Source organism: Bufo bufo, chromosome 1 (assembly GCF_905171765.1).
Source record: "Bufo bufo chromosome 1, aBufBuf1.1, whole genome shotgun sequence".
NCBI classification, from domain to species: Eukaryota; Metazoa; Chordata; class Amphibia; order Anura; family Bufonidae; genus Bufo; species Bufo bufo.
In genome coordinates this window covers 553800849-553826605 of record NC_053389.1, presented here as the reverse complement: position 1 = coordinate 553826605, position 25757 = coordinate 553800849, and the positions used below count along the sequence as shown (strand labels likewise).

The window sequence follows — 25757 nt, the reverse complement described above, 5'->3', positions numbered from 1 at the left end:
TATAGTCATAATTTTCTACTTAAAGGGGTTCTCCAGGATTTTCTTATTCATGGCCTATCTTCAGGTAGGTCATCAGTATGGGATCGGTGGGAATTTGACTCCTGGAACCAACACCGATCAGCTGTTTTAGGAAACCACGGTGCTCACCAGAGCTTTGGTGAGTGCTGCAGCCTCCTTACAGCTTGCAAGGCACAGCGCTGTACATTGGAAAGCGGCTCTGCTTGATATTGCAGCTCAGTCCCTCTGAGCTGTGCCTTCACATGTGACCTTAGATGAACGTGACGTCAGATTGCCTAGGAGTACTGCAGCCTCTTCATACAGCTGATCGGTGCGGATGCCGGGAGTCGGACCCCCACGATCAGATATTGATAATTTATCCTGGGGCTAAGGCATTTATATAATAATTCCAGAGGACTTCTTTAATTTTCCAACTTAATGCTTTAAAGGTCACACAAAACTGCAATTCAAGCCATGTCATCTGATCAATTAACTTTTATTGGTCAAAAGCCACTAAGTTATCACTTAATGTTTTTAGAATACATCTGGTTTAGAAGTAGCTTTTATATTGTATAAAAAGTGTATCAGATTATTAAAGATATTATTTAATGAGAAAAGCAGTTATTATGATTGTTATGACCTATGCTTCACTAGTTATTTGTTCCTTTGTTCTGGTTAAACTATTCAATTTGAGGTGGTCATATATTATCACTATAGAAAATAGTGCATTTCTCTTAACCAGTGCCTCTTAAGTTCAGCAAAATGATCAACCCATGACTGCCTAGTCTGCTTCTGTAAGTTTTCTGCTTGGAAATGTAGAGGAACAAACCACGAGGGAACCAATGGGAAAGGTAGTAATGCAGGTTAATGTCTTCCACTGGCTATCCATCTATTTATTTTGGACTTGTTCTCACTAGTGCTAGTATCACGCCTTATGCTGGTGCATTATGATCCACTTAACTGATCAATTAGCATGTTTCTTTTTCCCATTGATTTAACTAGTCTGCAACAGAGACCTGGCAGAAAAAGAACACAAGTGCGAACAGATCCTTAAATGGGCATTTAAGTCAGAAAGGGTTTTTAGTCCTCGAAAACTATTTTTCTAAAAATGTTTGGCTGTTTTTCTATTTCATTTCAGCAGTGCTATTGTATTGAAAATGAAATGTGAAATGTCGTCCTTCTAGAGCAATCATCATAGAGAGACACCTATATAAATAGGCAATCCATTGTTTAGTTTACTGCTGATGGTATCTCTTAGTATAATAGTATATTAGTAGAATTGGCATGACAGTATGACAGCTCCATTGTTCCTATATAAAGGTGCCCACATAAGAGCATTGCTCTTATCAATGTAATGTGTGATCCTCTAATTGAGTAACTCGCTCCCCTCCTCTATGGTTGGAGTGAATGGTCTGAATGAGACAGTCGGGCAAGGCTGTTTGCTGTTCTAAAAAGCCAAACAAAAGAGGAAGTTAAAGAGTCAGGGCAGGAAGTAGAATACATGGAGTGACTTTAAAAAAAAAAAAAACACAAAAAATCTCCAGAAACCATCCCAAAAATGGCATAGGGTATTTACATATAGGTTGCTAATATGTGACAAAACATATTGATGCAAGTGCCACTTTAAAATATAATAGAGCCATAGTTTATTAAAATGACAATGAGTCTTCATTCACATGGCCATGAGCAGTTCTTGAAATGTGGTCCATATGAGGGCTTTTTATATGTGATCCAAAATATTTTTATGGTAGGGTCCCTTTAAAAAGTAATAAAACCATAGTTAATAAGAATTACAGTAAGTCCGCGTCCACATGACCATGTGCGGCCCTTGAAATGTGGTCGATGCAACGGCCACGTTTTCTGGACTGAGTGTGGCTCATATGTAACCTATGATGCTGTGAGTTCCAGTCCAGCCGCAGATGTACTGTTCCTTACTCACAGCTTACTTCAAGAGGGGCCTGGATGTATTTCTGGAGCGTAATAATATTACAGGCTATAGCTACTAGAGAGGGGTTGTTGATCCAGGGAGTTATTCTGATTGCCGGATTGGAGTGAGGAAAATTGGCTTCTACCTCACAGGGATTTTTTTTTTGCCTTCCTCTGGATCATCTTGCAGGATAACAGGCCGAACTGGATGGACAGATGTCTTTTTTTCAGCCTTATAAGCTATGTTGCTATGTTACAGCATCCTTTGAGCACGGCACTGTAGTGCTGCGGCCAGACTGGAACTCACAGCATCACTTTGAGGCATTGCGTTTAGCTCACATAATCTGTGGTCAGTCTGTGAAATTTGGCCATGTGAATACAGCCTAATAAAAACAATACACTTTTTGCCCTGTGTATTCTAGTAGTACATTTTTATCGATATTGCTGAAGTAATTTTGGAAATTAATGTAAACTTATTTTGGTGCAGTGTTGTCATTGATTTTTCAGAGGATTTGCAGCATATCTCTACCATGTCTTAACTTAGCAGGATAGTTAAAAATCAATCCATAGCGCGCCATGTAGCCCTAGCCTTAGGGTTCATGCTAACAAACATGTGCTGGCCGTTCCGTGCATTGGGGACCACAATTTGCAGTTCCCAATGCATGGGCAACATCAGTGCGGTTTCTGCAGATGAATGCAGACCCATTCAACTTGAATGGGTCTGTGATCCGTCTGCTCCGCAAAGAACATTCAAGTGACTGGGTCTGCATCCGTGATGCTCAAACGGCCGGGGCCCGTATTGCATCCCGAAACAGCGGGTCCACAATATACGTGTGCATGAGCCCTTAGGCTGAGTTAAGTTGCAGTATGCTGTTTTGTCTACCTGAAAAGTGGCAGATGTAGTTTAAAAAGGACCTTTCACTGGTCCTGACATTATCATATAACTAGTTGGCTGTGTGGGGCATACTGAAGTCATATTACAGCGCTTACTATGTTTTCTATGCGCTGTTCCGTTCGTCCGCTGTGCCCCCCGTACTGGTTTCCCGTTTGGTATGTAAATTCATACCATCGGTACAGAGAGGAGGAGACGGGAAAGAAGGGAAAATAATAAAGATCGGGTCCCCATCCCGATCATCTCCTAGCAACCATGCATGAAAATCGCACCGCATCCGCACTTGCTTGCGGATGCTTGCGATTTTCACGCATCCCCATTCACTTCTATGGGGCCTGCGTTGTGTGAAAAACGCAGAATATAGAACATGCTGCAATTTTCACGCAACGCACAAATGAGGCGTGAAAATCGCCGCTCATGTGCACAGCCCCATAGAAAAGAATGGGTCCAGATTCAGTGCGGGTGCAAAGCGTTCACCTCACGCATCGCATCCGTGCGGAAAACTCGCCCGTGTGAAAGAGGCCTAACACTTCTGTCTTATAAAGTTACTCCACATTACCCCTTTACTAACGTAAAATTGTCACAGCAAAAAGTCACAATTGATAAATCTGGCTTAAATCCTCTCAACAGGCTAACCTTATTCACTTTTCCACCCGCTTTTTAAACATGGAGTCAGTGGTGTAAAAATTTTGCAACTTTTGAAAGCAAGAATTCTGGAGTACAAGGATTTATAATTTCTCTCCATTTTCTTTTGAGAGAAACTAAGAGGGTCATTTATTATTAGATATACGCCAATTTTTGGCATACATATGTCGCAAATTCTGTTGCAAAGGGAACTCGTGGCTGAATCTGCAACTTTTTCCCGCTAACGTCAGGTCTAAAAAAAAAAGGGGGCGGGCCTGCCGGTCCACCTCATTTATCATTTTCTACAACTCATTTAGACTGGTGGTGGATGCGCCTAAGTTACGTAGGTGCATCATGCACCAGCGCAGGGGTATTATGACCGGCGTCTAAAAATTAATAATATTATTAATAATAATATTTTTATTAATAAATGACCGCATAAATCTTCAGAGCCCTTAACAACTATGCTGTTTCTATGTTAGGGAAGCATCATAGCTTGCTCTACTACTGTTTTTGTAGCTCTCATGCACCGCATTGGGAGCTACTGAAACAGCGAGCGCAGGCACGCTCTGCTGTTTCCCGACTGGCTGGTGGTCCGGACTGCCTTAGTAACGGCAAGATGAGGCAACCCCTTTAAAGGTAGCCACACCACCTGCCTAATATCCAGTGAAGTAGGTGTTTACAGGACACAGAGAGACCTCAAGCTGCCCAAAAATATGCCCACCTTGTAAAAATATATACAGTATATTAGCCTGGTCCCATCCAGTTACTGTTAATCATTTTAAATACATATATATGAGTATCCAAAAATGCTTGTAAATCAAGCCAAAAAAAGAGCATGGAAAATCTAGAATACTATGGACAAAATGTCCAGTGGTTTCTGCATCTGGAACAGGACATAAGGCAAGTCTGTTACATGAAACCCAACCTGGACTCGGGCATTTTGCATGAGGGTTCCTTATGTTTACGTAGTCATCTTTTCATGTCGCCATTTGCCGATGTCTGGTGCTTGTATAACTTCTTGCTAATCCCTCTTCTAGCTGCAGCCCTGTAGTGTAGATCCTATAGATCTGTCATGTACTCAGCAGCGTTTGTGCTGTTTCTTTTATTCAGACCAGAATACATTTTATCCTTTGCATAAGGAACCTGTTACACATGAAAATTAGAATATTAGAGCAGCGTGGGGCAAGAGCTTAATGCCATCTGTTCTCACACTCTTTGCTGTTTGGCACATGACTCGTTATTAGCCAGTTTGTTAAGCTGAGTCTACATATTGGTGCCTCGATGTGGCCGAAACTGCACGGACATGCAGACTGGTGCGGTTTTCTAATTGAATGATTGGAAATATCTGTGCATTAACTACTATTTCGTTGAAAAACCGCATGGCTAACTTCAGTTAGCTGCAATCGACTTGCAAACTGCGCCAATTCGTATGGTTGCGCTAGTTTAGCTTGAATCACAGAAGCAAAGTTTAAACCCTTCCATATAGTTGGGGTGTCTATCTTTGAGGAGTCAGACATTGATGGCATATTGCTAGGGACCTGCTATCTTGAACAGAGAACAGCCATGTATGCACGGCCACCGCTATGGGAGTTCCAAAAGAAAATAGCTGACCACCAGCTTGGCTCTTTCTGGCAGTCTTATAGCTGTGAATGGAGAGATGGCTGCAGTTGCGTGGTGCACCCTCTATTCATTGCTATGGGACTTGCGAAAACATTTGAGCATGCTCACTTGGCTGTTTTCAGAACTCCCATAGCGATGAATAGAGAAGCATGCCGCACATGCCTGTTGTGCTGTCCTTCATTTCAGGGTCCGCTATGTGACATTGATGGCATATCCTAGAGCAGGGGTGCACAACCTTTTCTGGTTGGGGGCCACATTGTCAACCTGAACCAATTCCAAGTGACAAAAATAAACTTTAAAGGGGTATTACCAAGTGAAATACTATATTTATGGCATATTGAACTTACAGTATATATCATGAATCTCTAGTTACACTTCTAGTACTCCCATCTAATGGGAGAATACATGAAAGATTCATGTGAGCAGCCACAAGACATAGATAAACATGTCTGCTACCAGATGTTTGGGGGCCGCATAGAATGGTATTGAGGGCCGCATGTGGCCCCCGGGCCGCAGGTTGTGCACCCCTGTCCTAGAGCTATGCCATCAATGTCTCAGATGGGCCAACCCGTTTTATGATCTTTTTGAAATATGATGTTACACTCTCACGTTCTTTATTAGTTAAATTTGATGATGGAAAGTTCTGACTTAATTAGTAAAAGCTTCCTGGGGAACGCTAAGTAAATTGGTTGGAATCGTAGTCCACCGTATGCTTTAATTATTTATATTTTTAATACATATTTTTTGCATTTCGAAGGTGTTGGAAACCTAACTGAGCAAATTCCAGCAGCCAGATTGGCTTTGTGCCAAAAACATTCCTTTTCGGAACTATTTTTGAAGCTAATCCAAAATGAATTTTTTTTCTGCAAGCTCTTTACTGTTTAAAAGATATATTTACTGTATAATTTTTGTTTTTTTCTTAAAAAATCTGATACACATAAATGTGAACAAAATACTGACAAAGTATACACAGTACTTGAATAGACTGCCATGCCCAATAAACTATAGATAGTGAGGAAACTGAACACCTAGCCCAAGTACAATGTATTTAAAATATACAGTGTAGTTATCCATGTAAAAATAAATAAAAAAATGTCGGCCGTGTGATTTATTTTCATATTCCTACCTGTCTTTGAATAGAAAAAAAACAGAAACCTAAACCTAGTCAGTGACAGCCTGAGGTGCCAAACATTTTTGTCTGGCTTCATTGTCATCAGTTGTTAACTGTTTACTCCTTTTGGGTTCTATCCATGAATTATGGATCACTGCATTGTTAGGCATGGGATCAGCTTCCACAATTGAAACCACCCTTTTTTTCATTTTGCTCTTTAAAACTTTTTGGAATTTTTGCCTTGTAAATGCATACAACAGAGGGTGGAAGATGGTTGTTCCATATGCCATGACTAAAAAGCAAAGTCTGAGTTTAACTAAAAGGTCATTTGGGCCAAGACATAAAATAGTTGTATTCAATAAAGAAATAGGCGTCCAACAAAACAGAAAGGTCGAAATGATGAGCAGAGACATCTTGAAGACCCTTTTTTGCCTTTCCCGTCTCTCCCTGTGCCTCTTTACGGCTCGACGTAGGGCAATAATAACTGATACAGAAGTCCTCACACCAAGCACCACGTTTCGACCGCCGCTGCTTTGCGATACATCCGTCGTCTCATGCTGTGGGGCCAGAGAAATAGTTTTTTTCTTTCGTATTTTCTTCTTTTGCCCTGTTGAGAACCTCGTGCCTATCCGAATGTTGAGGGCTTGAAGGATTTTGCTATACGTGATCAGCATGACCACTATAGTGAAAAAGAAGATGGGAATTTGAACCAGAAGGTGATAATACATCCCAAGTTCAGTGTGATATTCGTTGGTGCTAACGCACAGCAGGGTTTTGTTCTCCCACTTGTTTTCACTTTGAAAGCTGAAAAAGCTGACTTCAATAAACGGAATCAGAAAAGAAAAGAAGGATACTATCCATGTTGAGGTCATCAATATAACTGCTCGGCCCATGGTCAGGATACGATTGGCAGGTTTGACCGAAATGTCATACCGATCCAGAGTGATGGCAAAGACGTTAACAGCGGTGGAAACGCTGGCAAATGAAACGCACGCTTCATGGAAGCAGCAGATGAGTGCACTATTGCTCTCCAGTGGCAGTAGTAGGATTACAATAGTTAGAGGAATACATCCCACACATATTATCACATCAAGAACATGGAGGTTCATGGTAACAATGTTGCTTACAGAGTTGATAAGGTTGGACTTCATGCAGTAAAGAACCAGTACGGTAAGGTTGCTTCCAAGGCCCAGAACAATTTCCAGCATGAGGAAACAAGTAAGGGAGATTTGGAAGCTAAGCGGGTATGGCAGCGGTCTATACATGTTGCTGCTGACGTCAGTAATCTCATCTCGGACTGTTATATTTGCTTCAGACTGCATGTTGGTTGCCAGCATGAAGGTGAAAAACATCCTTTTGAATTAGGTGGCATGAGTCCTGTAAAAAGGCAAAAAATATCACATTTAGTTTTTTTTCTTGAATTGCTGTTAAAGGGAGTCTTTCACGCAGATTCACCCTATTAACCTAATAACGGTGTTATGTCCACGACATCCCCCCTATTAAAACTGTGTTTACCGTTAGTTCCCTGCTAGCATCGTTGTGCAGAAAAACACTTTTAATCTGTATGCAAATGAGGCTGTGAAGGTGCCCTGGGGCGGCGTTACAATGGCCGGTGCCAAGGCCCCTGGGTCATTTTCATACAAAGCCACTCCCCCTCCGCCGCGTCTGCCCGCCCTTAGTCTCTGCTCTAACCTCCCTCCTCCCGTCCGTAATCCCGCGCATGCGCCGATAAACGAGCACAGTCGGGCCGGGACATCGCAGTTTACCGTGCTTTATCGCGTTCATCGGCGCATGCGCGGGATTACGGACGGGAGGAGAGAGGTTAGAGCAGAGACTAAGGGCGGGCAGACGTGGACATGACACTGTTATTAGGTTATCCCTTTAAATACTTCTTAATCCTAAGGCAAAATCATTGTTAATTTAAAGGGATTCACCAGCGACCTCCCTATCTATTTGCATATGCACATAGTTGTGGTTCACCTGATGAAAATACTAGATTCCTTTTGTTGACCCGAGGCTCCGTTCCAGAGTTATGGCGCAAATTAGGTGTTTGGTGCAATGAGGACGTCTCCGTTTCTCCTGCTTTTCTGTAACCAGTCCCTCTCTGGCTACTTTGATTGACAGGATCAGGCAGTGGCAAAGCAGTGAGGGTGAAGTGGCTATAGAAGTGAGTGGAGCTTGGTTTCAATGAGAGCAATGATGATGCCCTCATTGCACCAAATGCTGAATTTGCATATTAGGAAAAAGTAGCATAAGGGCTCATGCCCATCAACCTAAGCACTCGGTGCCCATATTGTGGACCGTAAAGGGCGGTCTGCAATATACAGGCACTGGCCTTGTGTACTCCGTGGTACGGATGCAGAACGATTGACCTGAATGGGTCTACAATCCGCAACATACAACCGAAGATAGGCCTTCACCTATCTTTTGTGGAGCGGAGGCACAGATCCAGGGCACTACAAAGTGCTTCTGTGTGCTTTTGGGTCCGTGCCTCTGCAACGCAAAAAGATAGAACATATTCTATCTTTGGCTGTATATTGCGTATCGCAGACCCTTTCAAGTCAATGGGACCACATCTGCAAACCGTATATGCACAAGGCCGGTGCCCGTGCATTGCGGATGGCACAGGGTCCTTACACTCATGTGCACTCACTCAGGAATAGAGCCTCAAATCAACAAGAGAAAAACAGCGTTTTAATCATCTGAACCACAACTATGTGTCTATGTAAACAGATAGGGAGGTCGCTGACAAACTTCCTTTAACATAGATTTACCTGAATGGGAGTTATCCTATAGAAAGTTTGTGACCTATGTTCTTTTATTGTATTTTTTTTTTTCTTGCTACAACTTTTTACAGAAAGTTTTTGTTTCAAGATCACCGTTTGCACGGTAAGCAGAATCAATTTTGGGCATTTTATTAGATATCGATTTAGACTTTTATTGTGCTAGCAATAGATTTAAAATTGCTTTGATAGAATCCCCCACCCCAAATATTTACCAGGGAGACAATAATGGTCCATCTATGTACTTTCTACAACGGTCCAATCTATTTGTCTTTGTAGTATTGACCATATTAAGAAAACATTGCTGAAGTGTGGAACTAATAGGGTCCTCTAATGTAACCGTGTTCATAGAATACATGTGTTCTAGTTTATCATAGCTTTTTTGGTTCAGCTAAGGGTTACACTGCCCTTAAAGAGATTGTCCAAACCTTTACAAGTAATAGCCTCAGAATTACGCCATCACTATCAGATCGGCAGCGATGCCAGAACTATACAGCGCCATCCATTATGTAGTGGCTGGAGCTGGGTACTGCAGTGCTGCTCCTATTCACATCAGCACTGAAATAACCATCCACAGTACAGCGGATGGAGGTGCATTTACAGTGCCCATGCCGCTGCAGAACAGCTGATTGTTGTGGGTGCCGGGCATTAGATCCTCTAAAATCAGGTAGTGATAACCTATACTGAGGATAGGCTGTCAGTTGTAAAGGGTTGGGCAACCCCTTTATATCTGCCATTATGTTTAATCAGTGTGAGACTTAATTACTTAAGCTTTACCAACATTTTAGAACATTTCTGGCTGCTGAGCTCAGCATATTTCGCATGAAGTCAATGCTGTCTCCAATGTAACACGAGCTGAATATTGAAATCAACCTTCTCAGGAAAAAGTACCGTACTCTACGCTTTAGCTGTATTTCTAATAATAATGATGTTATAACTGTATAATAATTTTAAAATATATATATATATACTCTTTATTTAGCTCCCACTGATTTGCAGTCTTTGCAAGTCCCTTAATTTATGCAAATGTGCTTTAGTCTGCGCTGTAGTTGCTATAGCAACCAGCAGAAAGTTCTTCCAAGTTTAATGCTGCTAAATGTTTTTTCTGCAATATTGTTACATTTTTCTTCCCAGTCCGCCGGTCGCTTTCAACAAAAGGTTGCTATCATATTAAATGTCTAATATGTAGAGGGCAGTTCACACTTACTCCCTCTTCTGCTCTGTGCTGTCAAATGGGCAAATAATGGTGAGAATTAGGCTACTTTCACACTCACGTTTTAGCTTTCTGTTTGTGAGATCCGTTCAGCGATCACTTTGCATTCTAATGCATTCTGAATGGAAAAGGATCCGTTCAGAATGCATCAGTTTGCCTCCGTTCAGCCTCCATTCTGCTTTGGAAACGGACACCAAAACGTTGCTTGCAGCGTTTTGGTGTCCGTCTGATGAAACTGAGCCAAACGGATCCGTCCTGACACACAATGTAAGTCAATGGGGACGGATCAGTTTTCACTGACACAATCTGGCACATTAGAAAATGGATCCATCCTCCATTAACTTTCAATGGTGTTTAAGACAGATACGTCTTGGCTATGTTACAGATAATACAAACGGATCCGTTCTGAACGGATGCAGACGGTTGTATTACCTGATCCGCACCAAACGCGAGTGTGAAACTAGCCTTCGTTTCATGCCTATTCGATGTAAACAAACCAGACTGCTCTGTCTACATGTCTGTGCAAGGTTTTTTCTTTTCTTGACTTGAGCATCAGCGCTGCACTACACTAATAAAGACTACAAAGCTCCTTTAGGCACTGCCTTTTTAGTGTACATGTAGCTGGACCTTCGCTTGTGCTTTGTGTATCGTGTTGTGTGAGGCTCTGTTTACAGGGCAGTGATCTGGTTTTGTAGCTGGACTTGTGCTTTGTGTATCGTGTTGTGTCAGGGCAGTGATCTGGTTTTGTATCTGGACCTTCGCTTGTGCTTTGTGTATCGTGTTGTGTCAGGGCAGTGATCTGGTTTTGTGCCTCTGTTTGTAGCTGGACCTTCGCTTGTGCTTTGTGTATCGTGTTGTGTCAGGGCAGTGATCTGGTTTTGTTCCTCTGTTTGTAGCTGGACCTTCGCTTGTGCTTTGTGTATCGTGTTGTGTGAGGCTCGGTTTACAGGGCAGTGATCTGGTTTTGTTCCTCTGTTTGTAGCTGGACCTTCGCTTGTGCTTTGTGTATCGTGTTGTGTCGGGGCAGTGATCTGGTTTTGTGCCTCTGTTTGTAGCTGGACCTTCGCTTGTGCTTTGTGTATCGTGTTGTGTCAGGGCAGTGATCTGGTTTTGTTCCTCTGTTTGTAGCTGGACCTTCGCTTGTGCTTTGTGTATCGTGTTGTGTGAGGCTCGGTTTACAGGGCAGTGATCTGGTTTTGTTCCTCTGTTTGTAGCTGGACCTTCGCTTGTGCTTTGTGTATCGTGTTGTGTCAGGGCAGTGATCTGGTTTTGTGCCTCTGTTTGTAGCTGGACCTTCGCTTGTGCTTTGTGTATCGTGTTGTGTCAGGGCAGTGATCTGGTTTTGTAGCTGGACCTTCGCTTGTGCTTTGTGTATCGTGCTGTGTCAGGGCAGTGATCTGGTTTTGTGCCTCTGTTTGTAGCTGGACCTTCGCTTGTGCTTTGTGTATCGTGTTGTGTCAGGGCAGTGATCTGGTTTTGTAGCTGGACCTTCGCTTGTGCTTTGTGTATCGTGCTGTGTCAGGGCAGTGATCTGGTTTTGTGCCTCTGTTTGTAGCTAGACCTTCGCTTGTGCTTTGTGTATCGTGTTGTGTCAGGGCAGTGATCTGGTTTTGTAGCTGGACCTTCGCTTGTGCTTTGTGTATCGTGTTGTGTCAGGGCAGTGATCTGGTTTTGTAGCTGGACCTTCGCTTGTGCTTTGTGTATCGTGTTGTGTCAGGGCAGTGATCTGGTTTTGTTCCTCTGTTTGTAGCTGGACCTTCGCTTGTGCTTTGTGTATCGTGTTGTGTCAGGGCAGTGATCTGGTTTTGTAGCTGGACCTTCACTTGTGCTTTGTGTATCGTGTTGTGTCAGGGCAGTGATCTGGTTTTGTGCCTCTGTTTGTAGCTGGACCTTCACTTGTGCTTTGTGTATCGTGTTGTGTCAGGGCAGTGATCTGGTTTTGTGCCTCTGTTTGTAGCTGGACCTTCGCTTGTGCTTTGTGTATCGTGCTGTGTCAGGGCAGTGATCTGGTTTTGTTCCTCTGTTTGTAGCTGGACCTTCACTTGTGCTTTGTGTATCGTGTTGTGTCAGGGCAGTGATCTGGTTTTGTGCCTCTAATGTCATGTCTGTTCCAACATCATCTTGTCAGTGAGATTCTGCAGAACCTGGTGGGATCAGAACAGATTCACGTAGAGTCACACTGCCGGATGTAAACAGCATTTGCTCAGACTATTCCTTTGCAGAATACCTTAAGATGCTTTCTCCTTTATGTTTATCTTGACATTTTCCTGAGAAATGGAGTAAATGTGATACATGCTAGCAGTATAGAATGAGAAATAAGTTTCCCACACATACATATATGTAGTTCTTCAGTAAATGAAACCTGAGCTGAGGCTCACGTTCTGTCTAGAAAAAAAAAAGGTTTTTACTTCTCTTTTATAGGTGTAACGAAGAGTGTCTGCAGAAGATGGAAAATGTGAGGGCTGCCAGATCTCACGCTGGCCAAAGATAAAGCATCAGCTCTGTGTCACAGACATTACATTTCCTGTGACTCCAGAGAACATGTTGAGAGAAGGAGAGTTAATTAAGTAAATGTATGGTATCTGTAAATCTAACTTGCAGTTGTGAGTTGGGCTGCCTACAGCTATCTACCAGGCAACGGTGCTTCTAGGCAGTGAAGATGTGTGGCAGAGCGTGGCTTCATGCTGTTAAACACCTACCTGCTTCCTTCTGCCATAAGGGACCTTTAGTTCACTGAAACATCTTTTTTAGAGATTGAAACATGATGTCATTGTCATACTCGCAGTTGGCTGTAAAGATCTTCAGCAGTTCTGTTTTTCAGCAGGGGTGGAATCTATTTAGAGATGTACTGGAGCTCGCCAAATGGATATCAACTGACTGATGTTTAGTTATCCCGGCTGCTCGTGTTTTTTACCCTACCATCATGGATGGAAGGCTGAAACTTTCTTTACACAATTGTACAGAATACATTATACACCGGTGCCGCGTTATCAACTGCACGTATAAACCTACTGCTCCTAAAGGGGCCTATCCACAGGATCAGTGATAAGGGTCTGGGGGGGGGGGGGGGGCACACCAATGGTTCTAACCCACCTGTTCCGTCTCACTGCATGACCACAGTACAGAGGAGTTTGAATGGAGTGGTGGTCACGCATGCGCTATGTCGCTCCATTCAATCTCTACGAGTTTGGCTAAATACAGCGTTTGGCTGCGTCTGTTGGCCCTATATACAGTGGGGGAAATAATTATTTGACCCCTCACTGATTTTGTAAGTTTGTCCAATGACAAAGAAATGAAAAGTCTCAGAACAGTATCATTTCAATGGTAGGTTTATTGTAACAGTGGCAGATAGCACATCAAAAGGAAAATCGAAAAAATAACTTTAAATAAAAGATAGCAACTGATTTGCATTTCATTGAGTGAAATAAGTATTTGAACCCCTACCAACCATTAAGAGTTCTGGCTCCCACAGAGTGGTTAGACACTTCTACTCAATTAGTCACCCTCATTAAGGACACCTGTCTTAACTAGTCACCTGTATAAAAGACACCTGTCCACAGAATCAATCAATCAAGCAGACTCCAAACTCTCCAACATGGGAAAGACCAAAGAGCTGTCCAAGGATGTCAGAGACAAAATTGTAGACCTGCACAAGGCTGGAATGGGCTACAAAACCATTAGCAAGAAGCTGGGAGAGAAGGTGACAACTGTTGGTGCGATTGTTCGAAAATGGAAGGAGCACAAAATGACCATCAATCGACCTCGCTCTGGGGCTCCACGCAAGATCTCACCTCGTGGGGTGTCAATGGTTCTGAGAAAGGTGAAAAAGCATCCTAGAACTACACGGGAGGAGTTAGTTAATGACCTCAAATTAGCAGGGACCACAGTCACCAAGAAAACCATTGGAAACACATTACACCGCAATGGATTAAAATCCTGCAGGGCTCGCAAGGTCCCCCTGCTCAGGAAGGCACATGTGCAGGCCCGTCTGAAGTTTGCCAATGAACACCTGAATGATTCAGAGAGTGACTGGGAGAAGGTGCTGTGGTCTGATGAGACCAAAATAGAGCTCTTTGGCATTAACTCAACTCGCTGTGTTTGGAGGAAGAAAAATGCTGCCTATGACCCCCAAAACACCGTCCCCACCGTCAAGCATGGGGGTGGAAACATTTTGCTTTGGGGGTGTTTTTCTGCTAAGGGCACAGGACAACTTATTCGCATAAACGGGAAAATGGACGGAGCCATGTATCGTGAAATCCTGAGCGACAACCTCCTTCCCTCTGCCAGGAAACTGAAAATGGGTCGTGGATGGGTGTTCCAGCACGACAATGACCCAAAACATACAGCAAAGGCAACAAAGGAGTGGCTCAAGAAGAAGCACATTAAGGTCATGGAGTGGCCTAGTCAGTCTCCGGACCTTAATCCAATCGAAAACCTATGGAGGGAGCTCAAGCTCAGAGTTGCACAGAGACAGCCTCGAAACCTTAGGGATTTAGAGATGATCTGCAAAGAGGAGTGGACCAACATTCCTCCTAAAATGTGCGCAAACTTTGTCATCAATTACAAGAAACGTTTGACCTCTGTGCTTGCAAACAAGGGTTTTTCCACCAAGTATTAAGTCTTTTTTTGTTAGAGGGTTCAAATACTTATTTCACTCAATGAAATGCAAATCAGTTGCTATCTTTTATTTAAAGTTATTTTTTCGATTTTCCTTTTGATGTGCTATCTGCCACTGTTACAATAAACCTACCATTGAAATGATACTGTTCTGAGACTTTTCATTTCTTTGTCATTGGACAAACTTACAAAATCAGTGAGGGGTCAAATAATTATTTCCCCCACTGTAAATGCAGTCGTTCACTGAGGAGCAATGTGAGGCACAGGATCCCTATTCTAGGGATTGGTGAAGCTTCCATTGAGCAGACATTTATGGTCTACCCCATGGATAGGTGACAAATGCTTTTCATGGGATAAACCCTTTAAAAGAGAATTCTCACTTACTAAGAATGCAGACCTCAATTCAGCTTTGGAAGAAAAATAATCAAACTTAATCTTATGTAACTGCAAAATGGCATCCTAGGTGTGCTGCTTAATAATTGATGGGTACCATGTCAGTGTAAAGCCATGAACATCTTTTTCCCAACTAGATCTCTATTGTCAGTTCCCGGTTCTAGTATCTACTCTTCAGTTACAAGAACTATTTTACACTATGTGAGCTGCTCACCATTATGTTCTCATGCAGACACACCTGCAAAGAATGAGTCTGGAAGGTGACAATCTTCCCCGAGTGCTACTCTCCTTGGTGTATTGAGTGCCTCAAAGTTCCCTCCATGGCCTCGGCGAATCCCTTAGGCTCTTCTGGAATCATGCATTATCAGTAAAGTCCATACTGCACTTGTGAGGATGAGATACCACTCATTTCACTTTTCATTTTTTTGTGTCGTAGGACTGGCTATTATATATATATATATATATATATATATATATATGGCCTTCAAAAGAAAAGAAAACCTATTTTCCCACAATACATATGCGGTGTGTGACTAATGGAGGATCTCTGAGACCTCTTTCTCTGTGTGATTGTAATGTTATGGAATGTATGCATATTCACGTAGTCAGACCGATATGAATATAGATAAATAGGCTCATGCATGGTGATCTCATGTGGACTACATAGTACATGCTTTCCATTTACCTGTTTGTCCATGCCACCTTCATACACTGGTGATCATCTGAAGGCTGTGTGTTCCCAGCCTTCTAACAAGTAGTCTACAGCAGACATCCCCTGTACTAATGTCACAATCCTGTGCCAAATGAATTCATCTCTAGTGTAGCTCCTTAAATGATGCATTTATGGATTCATTTGTTTTGTTTTTTTCCTCCTCATTTTGAATATCACCTTAGATGCAATGCAAATAAGTTCTTTCATGTCAGTTCTACTCTTGTCATGGCCATGTAAATGAATGGAATAATTACAGGATAATGCAAATGATAATACTCGCAGCAAAAACAAAGCCGCCTCGTACAGACGAGTGCTAGGATGCAAGTGCCACAGCTTTGTGTCTGTTATCTGATGTCTGTGCAGTGACTTTTTAGAAATTACGTCCGTTATGATGTAAGTGCAGAACCCACATCTCTACCTATCCATTATTGGCAAGCCAATAAGTGCCAATACCCTCATGAAATTAAAGACTTGGTACATTTCCCCCCAAATCGATTAGAAATGAAAGATTTTACGCAGAGAGCCAATGCAAAACTCCGCGCCATGTGAAAAGTGGCTCTTACCTGTGCCAAAGATGACAGATCCTTTGCGAGTCCCCTTCAATTGCAATTGCCTCATCTTGGTCACTTATAGGCTGAATACGCAGGAAGCCAGGTGCTACATATCTCTTCAGAAAATGACCTCAATGAAACGATGTTCTTGTGCTGAGCCATTGTTTCAGCATAATGCTAACGTGCAGAGCATATACTGTTGCTCTCAGGCTGCTGCGGTCAGTCTTCCCACTGTGAAATCAATAAGCATCTGAAAATACATGATGAAAGTCATTTAACATACTGAAGGCTGCAGCTCTCGGGAGACACGACTGAGCTCCTGTCTTTTTTAGAGGAGCAGCAGTGTTGCTTGTTAGGGCTGCTTTAGCAGAATGACAGCTTGCTTCTGTGCTTCCCTTCACTGCAGAGAGATGCAGTGCATCCACTCCTTTTCATTGGCCAGATCTGCTCAGCTTTGGGACAGCACTGCATTTTTAAAATTCTCCTCCAGAACCTGTTCTCTAGCCCTCAGTCTGAGACATTGTTTTTTGTAATGTTTTGATTTTGTTTTTTTGTTTTTATAGTATTGTTTTTCTGTTGGCTTTACTTTATTTATTTATTTATTTATTTATTAATTATTTTTAAACACGCATCCCAATTTACCTTCCATACATTTCTCTATTAAGTGACATCAGTCAGTAGGTGAAAGATGCAGTTGTGTACGCGTTTCAGGTAAGGGTGACTTTGGTCACAGAGTAGTATTCGAAATGTGTCTTTAGGAATGGTAGCACATAGAATGAGAACATCGCTTCTGTGTTATTTTAATGCATTGTAGGTTTGTGTAAACTTTGTTTGTGTGCATCTTCACTGTCGGAAAATGAGCCATGGTCAGCACAAAAATCATTCTCAGAAATCATTCTCATTCTTTACTGAGAGAGTAGTGGATGCATGGAATAGCCTTCCTGCAGAAGTGGTAGCTGCAAATACAGTGAAGGAGTTTAAGCATGTATGGGATAGGCATAAGGCCATCCTTCATATAAGATAGGGCCAGGGGCTATCCATAGTACTCAGTATATTGGGCAGACTAGATGGGCCAAATGGTTCTTATCTGCCGACACATTCTATGTTTCTATGTCCTTAATGCTGGAAAACCACATTACTAGAATAGATGGATACATAGACCCCAGGAGGTTAAGAGTTAGTCTTGTGAAGCACTTGGTTCACATCAGATTGAAATATTGATCTGCTTACAAGCTACTCAATCTTTCCAGTGAATACTGGAGCTTAAAGGGGTATTCCAGCCAAAAGCAATTATCACCTATCCTCTGGACAAATGATGAATGGCCAATTGTTGGGGGTCTGACTGCTAGGACGACACCAGTCGCCGGTCTCTTAGTTTGCAAGAGCAGCTATGGGAAGATTCTCCTTTTCAGTCTTTTTTAAAATTATTTTAGTGTAGGGACTCTCAAGATAATGAAGACCCTAGATGTGGATGCAAGCTTGTGTACTTTGTCCAAAATGTCAACTAATATCTTGTGCTTAGTCCATGCTTTCCCAACAAGGGTAGTCTGTTCCCGGCAAAAATACTATCACTGCTTTGTGGCATGTTCTTAGAAGGTGCTGGGCATCCTGTCTGATCCAGTAGTGGCATGACCGATAGGCTGTTAGCCAACATGGTGCACCATATGTATCTGTGTGACTGGCACCTTATATCAGCCTTGCGTGTGTGCATATAGAATACTATGCATTCACCCCACCTCATGAATGATAGGTGTGTGTGTGTAGATGTTCATTTGTATTTTAACCTGTGTGTCCTATCTCATATAACATTGTGGCTTCTCTGCATCCTGCAGTGATCTGGTGTTTTAGCCCGGCCTTGTGTCAGTAAGTGTGTGTCAAGTGAAGGACGTCATCATTTGGTTTAAAGAGTCCCTGTATTTCCACATGGTTTAATTTTATTTATTAGAGAATGGTGTAACTAGCAAATTTCTAAATCACTTCATTTAACAATATGCCTTCATCCACCTGAAAAAAAGCTGTAAAGTCATGGCAACCTAACTTGCAGTCCACCGCCTGTTGTCAAGCAAAATCCATCCCTACTAAGGGTACTTTCACACTAGCGTTTTTCTTTTCCGGCATAGTCCTGTCCTAGGGGCTCAATACCGAAAAAGAACTGATCAGTTTTATCCCCATGCATTCTGAATGGAGAGCAATCCGTTCAGGATGCATTAGGATGTCTTCAGTTCAGTCTTTTTTGACTGATCAGGACGGAGATAATACAGCAGCATGCTACGGTTTTATCTCCGGCCCAAAAAACTGAAGACTTGCCTGAATGCCTGAATTTTTTTCCATAGGAATCTATTAGTGAAGGATCCGGCATTCAAAATACCGGAATGCCGGATCCGTTTTTTCCAGATGACACCGGAAAGACGAATCTGGCATTTCAATGCATTTGTAAGACGGATCAGGATCCTGATCAGTCTTAAAAATGCCATCAGTTGGCATAATTTTTGCCGGGTGACTCTGCCGCAAGTGTAAAAAGTAGCCTAACCGAGACTCAGAAGACGGTTCCCAGGAAATGGGGTCGTGTCAGAGCTAGCTGAGCTCCTGAGCCTGATAAAAGAACTGCTTCTTAACATCACAGGAGCCTCTTGCTTTTCTGATAGGGAGATTTCCCTCTCCTTAACTGTTTTGTGAGCTCCAGAGCTGAAAACAAAGATAGTGGGAAGTAAGGGAAAGTACGTCACAGCAGTACAGTGCTGGCAGAATGCACAGAAGGGACACGCCCCTGCTTCTGAGTGAATGCATCTAATTGTGCTGCTGAAACAGGGAATAATATGGCTGAAAAAGACTTTAGGGAAGCCCAAAAACACTTCACCATTATTACTTTACAAAGAAGCACAGCCATTATGCGCAAACTATAGGAATGGCCAAATCAACAATTTGGCACATTCTTAAAGGGCATCTGTGAGCAGGTTTGTACCTTTAAAACTGGCTTACCTGTTGCATGTGCGCTTAGCAGCCAAAGGCATCTGTGTTGGTCCCATGTTCATATGTGCCTGCATTGCTGAGAAAAATTGTGTTTTAATATATGCAAATGAGCCTCTAGGAGCAACGGGGGCGTTGCCATTACACCTAGAGGCTCCTCTTTTTCTGTAACTGACGGACTCTCCCCAGATGGCAGATGTAGGGGAACATAAAGATCCTTTTGTTCTCTGGGCGATAACAATTTGACAGAGGTGTCTGGCATTAGCATTTTTCTTCTATTCTCCCTATTTGAGTAATATCCCTGGATAACATCTAGCCAAGTCAGTCACTCTCTCAAGGAGGTGGCTATTTCATTGTTAGTCTACAGTCGAGATGTCTTCATGAATGTCAGTACAGAGGATTTATCTCAAGATTCAGACCAAAGGTAACACTCAAAAGCAAAACATGCTTCGTTAGATGGAAACCAGACCATTTCTTGAACATCCTGGACCCATGGATCAGTACTTAAACAGCCATAGCATGTGTGAATGGCGGTTGAACCTGCACCAACAAGAAATATCACTGAGTGGATGAAGAAAATGCAAGAGCCTCTGTAGAACATTTACCACCTTTATTGTTGGCTCTCTATGTGATGTGTGATGTCATTTTCTTGTTTTCTTTATTACTATTCAAAATGCAAACTAAAAACTATTTAAAAATTACCTAGAACAGAAAGGTCAGATTAGACTTTGCTAGAAAACATCTTGAAAAGCCACTCTGTTCTGTACCAGAATTCTTTGGATAGAGGAAACCAAGATGAACTTGTACCAGAAGGATTGCATGGGCTCATGATTTGAAGCATAGCACATCATTTGTCATACATGGTGGATTCAGTGTTATGGCATGGGCATGTATGGCTGCCAGTGAAACTGGGTCACTGGTGTTTATTGATGATGTGATTGTGGATAGATTTAGTTCAGATTCAATTGCTGCAAGACTGATATAATGGCATACAGGACATGTAGATTATGACCCAGAAAATATGATGAAGGTGGTACCCATCAAATCCCAGAAATGGAATATTCTTTAATGGTCGAGTCAGTCATGAGACCTCAGGCGGTCATTGACCGCAAAGGTTTTGCATCTAAGCAAGCAAATCATTTTATCGATAATTAGGTTGATTTGTCCAATTACTTTTGAAGATGTGAAAATGGATGGTCAATGTAAAAACAATTATTACTTTGGCATAATTGTGTTAAACCTTTTGAACTAAAGCTGAATGTCTACACTTCAATCACATCTTGATAGCTTTATTTCAGATCCATCATGTGGTGTACTGTACAAAAGGCTAAATCATAAAAATGTGACCAAGATCAGATGTCCAAGGTCAAGTTTAGATTAAGCCACTTTCACAGTATTTTGGTCAGTATTACGAAGTCAAAACTACCGATGGAGCAGTTTCTAAAGGCCCCTTTACATGGGCTGAACAAACAGGCAGTTACTAGGAACAAACTATTTGTCCCCAATAATTTCCTGCTCGTTTGAGGAGTTGGAGGCTGTATTTACATGCAGCAAATCCACTGTATGCGGACAAATGACTGTTACAGTGACTCATACAGTTTCATTGCTTCTGGGCATCAGATTGCTGTATACACAGATATGATCTACTGCCCAGAAACGATTTTGATGTCTGCGTCAATGATGCTTTCACCCAATGAACAAATGGGAATACTCCTTCCTGATAATTGCCTTGTTGTCGGCGTGTGAAGGGGCCTTAACTTGACTGTGATATCACAGTGTGATGTGATATGTCACAAAAAACATTTAAAAAGTAAACAAAATAAGTTTCTTGACTTTAATTTGTTAAGTGTCAAGATTACTACATTGGTATGAACAGATTCAGAGAACAGTAGACTTATAAATCTTCCCATTCACATTTTCTCTGTTTAAGTTCTACTTTTGGCTTTGGTTTACAAATATTAAAATGAAGTACAGTCTTGTGAAAGTAGCTTTTGTTTGTATTCGAACTGTGCAGAGCATGTATTTCTTGCCAAAATAGGATTTATTATCCTCTGACAATAAAATAAAGGAGTATACACCATCAATGATTGTTCGGTAGCGGTATGATGCTCGGAACTTCTGCAATATGAAGGGGCTGCATGGTCCTGTCATTGTTTGATGAGAATTCGTCCATACTAAAGTCTAGTTCTGCACTCACCCCAATCAGTGTATACTCCCGGAAAACTGCCTTTAATGTATTTACAGTATATTCTTAAAAACTCACTATCCAATTATATATTCCATAGAAATCTCAAAGCAGTTTTGTACATCTACTGTGCACTAAAATGAATAGGGATGACAGAATCTAGACTAAAATAAGGCTGTGTTCACATCTGCATTGTATAGTGGATACCAAAATGCTGTGCAGGATTCCTCAACGTGAAAGTCATTGGCGGATCCTTATGCACCCTGTTGACTTATAATGGAGTCTGTTGTTTTAAAGGGCATCTGTCAGCAGTTTTGTGCACTTAGCAGTAGGGTTGTTGCGGGTATCGAAATTTCGATACCCAATCGATACTTTTGTCCCGGTATCGATACGATACCGGGATTTCAATTTTTTCGATACTGGGCTGCGCTGCTGCGCAGTCTAGTATCGCAGAACATGAGCGCGCTGCTGTCAGTGCGCTCATGTTCCCTCAGCAGCACCGGGGAGAAGGAAGCAGTCTCTCCCTCCCCCTGTGCCGCACTGACATTAAAGAGAGAGGGGCGGAGGAGGGGCGGGCGCACTGCGCCACCAATGATAGGACGACCTTTTTTATGGGTTCGGACTTAGTTAAGTTAGCAGGACATGAAGTGCGGCGCCAAGGGATCTCCCTGCACCTACTATCATTCCTGGGCGCCGCTCCGTTGCTCGCTGTAACCCAGTTACAGTCTCCTGCTCCGTATGCTAATTACTACTATCGGAGCAATGGGGAGGAGACATCAGCTTCTCTCCTGGGCGTTCCGAAAAGGGAGCTGCGATCAGCGGCAGTTAACCCCTCAGGTGCGGCACCTGAGGGGTTAACTGCCGCTGATTTGCTGCCAATACCCGCCTCCTGTATTAAAGGTTAATTATCATTGGTGGCGCAGTGCGCCCCCCCAGTATTAAAATCATTGGTGGCAGTGGCCACAGAGTCCCCTCACCTCCTCTCATTGGTGGTGTAGTGTCAGCTTCTGATCGGAGCCCCAGCAGTGTAATCCTGGGGCTCCCATCAGTTACCATGGCAGCCAGGACGCTACTGAAGCCCTGGCTGCCATGGTAATCTCCCTGCTGCTGTGTGTACTATGCACAGGGCAGCAGGGACAGTGTGAGGTCCTATTCACCCTAATAGAGCTCCATCAGGGTGAATAGGACAAAGGATTAAAAAAAAAAAACAGGTTCTAGCCCCTAAGGGGGGAAATACTTTATTAAATAAAAAGTAAAAAAAAAACACCAAGATATTAAGTATAAATCGCCCCCTTTCCCAATTTTACATATAAAATATATAAACAATAAATAAATAAACAAATCAAATCACCACGTCCGAAAAGTCCAAACTATTAAAATATTTGAAAAATCTATGCGGTGAACGCTGGAACAGGAAAATTAAATAAATAAAAACAGCGAGATTCGCCATTTTTTTTAAATGCGGAATGCACGTGGCTTTTTTTTCCGCGTGGTATTGAATGGTATCGAGTATCGCAATACTTTTTTATGGTATCAAAATCGAATCAAATATTTGGTATCGCAACAACTCTACTTGGCAGCTGAAGGCATCTGCGTTGATCCCATGTTCATATGTGCCCACATTGCTGAGAAAAATGATGTTTTAATATATGCAAATGAGCCTCTAGGAGCAATGGAGGCGTTACCATTACACCTAGAGGCTCTGCTCTCTCTGCAACTGCTGCACCGTCTCCACTTTGTTTGACACAGCCAGGGAGTGTAAACCTTATCACACCTGCAAAGGGTTCCGCAGTTGCAGAGAGAACAGAGCCTCTAGGTGTAATGGCAACACCCCCGTTGCTCCTAGAGGCTCATTTGCATATATTTAAACCACAACACATTCAACAGGTCAGCCAATTTCATAGGTACAAATCTGCTGACAGATGCCCTTTAAGGAGTAACATAGTACTACTCGCACCACTATATTTCCTATCACAAATTATGGCATCTGCTATAGAGGCTCCAAGTGAAGCATTAACATAGCCTGAAGACACTTTAACAGAGGGCACAAAATCCTCCGGCAATCTGACCTGGATTTGGCTGCGGGTTTACCATGGGTGATATCTCTGGCCGATATCCACAGTATTTATTGACATACTGTGAATTTAAAATCCACACTGCAGATCAATTTGGCAGTTTGTACCGGAGGTGTGGCTGACTCTTCGGTCTTGCACTCCTGACCAGCCTATCTGCTCCATAGGCTGATTTTAATTAGCTCTCCCTCACCCACTGGAAGCCTTTTGGCACCAGGAGAGGTATAGGGTGGACTCTTTGCATTCATTGGGGGCCATCTGGCACCAGGAGACGTGTGGAGTGGGCTCTGCATGCATGTTGGTACCTGCATTCCTTGGATTTAATGGAGGCCATTTTGGCACCAAAAATGACAAAAATTAAGGTGGGCCCAGCATGCATGTGGAAGCTACACTCCCTGAATTCTACGGTAGCAGGACATAACAGGTAGAATTTAGTGTTAGGTTCCCATCTTACAGAGATCGCCTTGACGTGTGGCAGACGGGCCCAAATAATTTTGTAAAAAATGGATTTGCCAAGAATCTCAAACGTATTTAATAAGCATAGCATTAGCATTAGAATACTTTTTTGTACTTCATTTGGTTTGCAGAGTGCTGTTGCATTGTATTTGTTTTCAGCCATAGAAACGTGCACCTGCACATTGGGATGTGCTGACTGACCCCCTTTTTTTTTTCTTCGCACCTCATCGGTTAGGCTGGTAGGGTATAAAACTACTAATTTGCCACAAACTCAAATCCACTGTGGCTGATCTGCAGTGTTTCCGTCCTGTGTGGACATACCCTGGGAAACACTTTGAGGAATATCACCACCAAAGTTGGACGCGGTACTGTTCACTGCAGTATTATTTTTCAGTGATAAAAAGTAGTGGAGGACATTTGATGAATCACATTTGGGGGGTCTGCTATGTAACATCTGGCTTTTGCAGTAAAAAGGATCAAATAAAAAAAGTAATAACCAGAAAAGGAACATGTAATAAAAAAAAAATACATTCCTGTACGTTTCTTGTCCAGTATGACCACTAAAGCGTTCAGAAAGCTGTCATAATGTCTTTACTATAATCCGGAAACTTGTGCTGCATTTGTTACTTTCCATGTTACGTTTGTAGAGTAGACTGTGCGTGTTAAGAATTCTCTGCATGCTTCTAAATATTATTCTGGTCATCTGGCAAGAGCTCCATAAGAACAAGTAAACTGTTAGTACTGTAGAGTTTAAAGAAGCAGAATCCTAGCATGGGGTGAAAGCAATATTTAGAAAGAGTCCGTATTTCGGTATCACAGCTGACTGACTGTTCATGAATTTTTGTGTTTGTAATCCACAATAGAATTGCTCTTTATTACATCCTTCTGGCGCCCAAAGTCTTACTTAGGAATCGTCGGTGTTTTGTATGTCTAAGCGGGCCTGTCCAATGTGTACTACAGAAATGAAAATGGAAGAGTGTATAGATTTGAAGTCCAGTTGGGAAATGGAATAATCAAGCAAATGTTTGCCAGTAGTGTGATACTGTATGTTGTCTCATAAATGTGTCAGTGGGTTGTATGAAAAACTACTGCGAATCAAATCTATTTCTCAGGAATTAAAAGGGTTTTACAATTTCATATAGTTTTTAAATACCCCACCGCCACCACGCGGGACCTGTAAGAAAAGTATACTTACCTGCTCGTTGATGCTCTGTTCCAGCTCCCTGGGTCCACCGCCATCTTCACTGCACTTCGTTTCCCACATGTAAGCGTCTAGGATGGTTGGAGTCATGTGCGCCACTGACCGTGCACAGAGGTGACATGCCTCCAACCGGACATTGGGAGCTAAGTTGATATTAAAAAGGTGAAGTTATTGAATGGTTGTAGATTAACAGCTCCTTTCCTGATAATTGCCATTTTTGCCTTGAACCACCAAAATTTGCATAGTAGCTGGAGTACATCAGCTGATATTGTGTCACCTAAAACTTTACGACTAGATATATAAAAAAGGAATTGTTGATACTAAGTGGAGTTAGCATTTTATATATTATGTAGGTCTCAACATAAATTTTTATATACAGTGAACCCCTTAAGATACAATGGACGCAAAATGCAATATTTTAAACATACAGTGGT

At 42.3% G+C, this 25757-nt stretch overlaps 2 protein-coding genes across 5 annotated transcripts in view; one reads left to right on the top strand and one right to left on the bottom strand.

Annotated features, from left to right (window-relative positions):
- The window catches only part of COG5 (component of oligomeric golgi complex 5), a 413671-nt gene that overhangs the window by 80499 nt on the left and 307415 nt on the right, over positions 1-25757 (top strand). The window lies entirely within an intron of this gene.
- Positions 6160-7546, bottom strand: GPR22 (G protein-coupled receptor 22). The gene has a single exon (XM_040412918.1). It carries the CDS (start codon positions 7523-7525, stop codon positions 6224-6226), a length of 1302 nt encoding a protein of 433 aa, XP_040268852.1. The 5' UTR covers positions 7526-7546; the 3' UTR covers positions 6160-6223.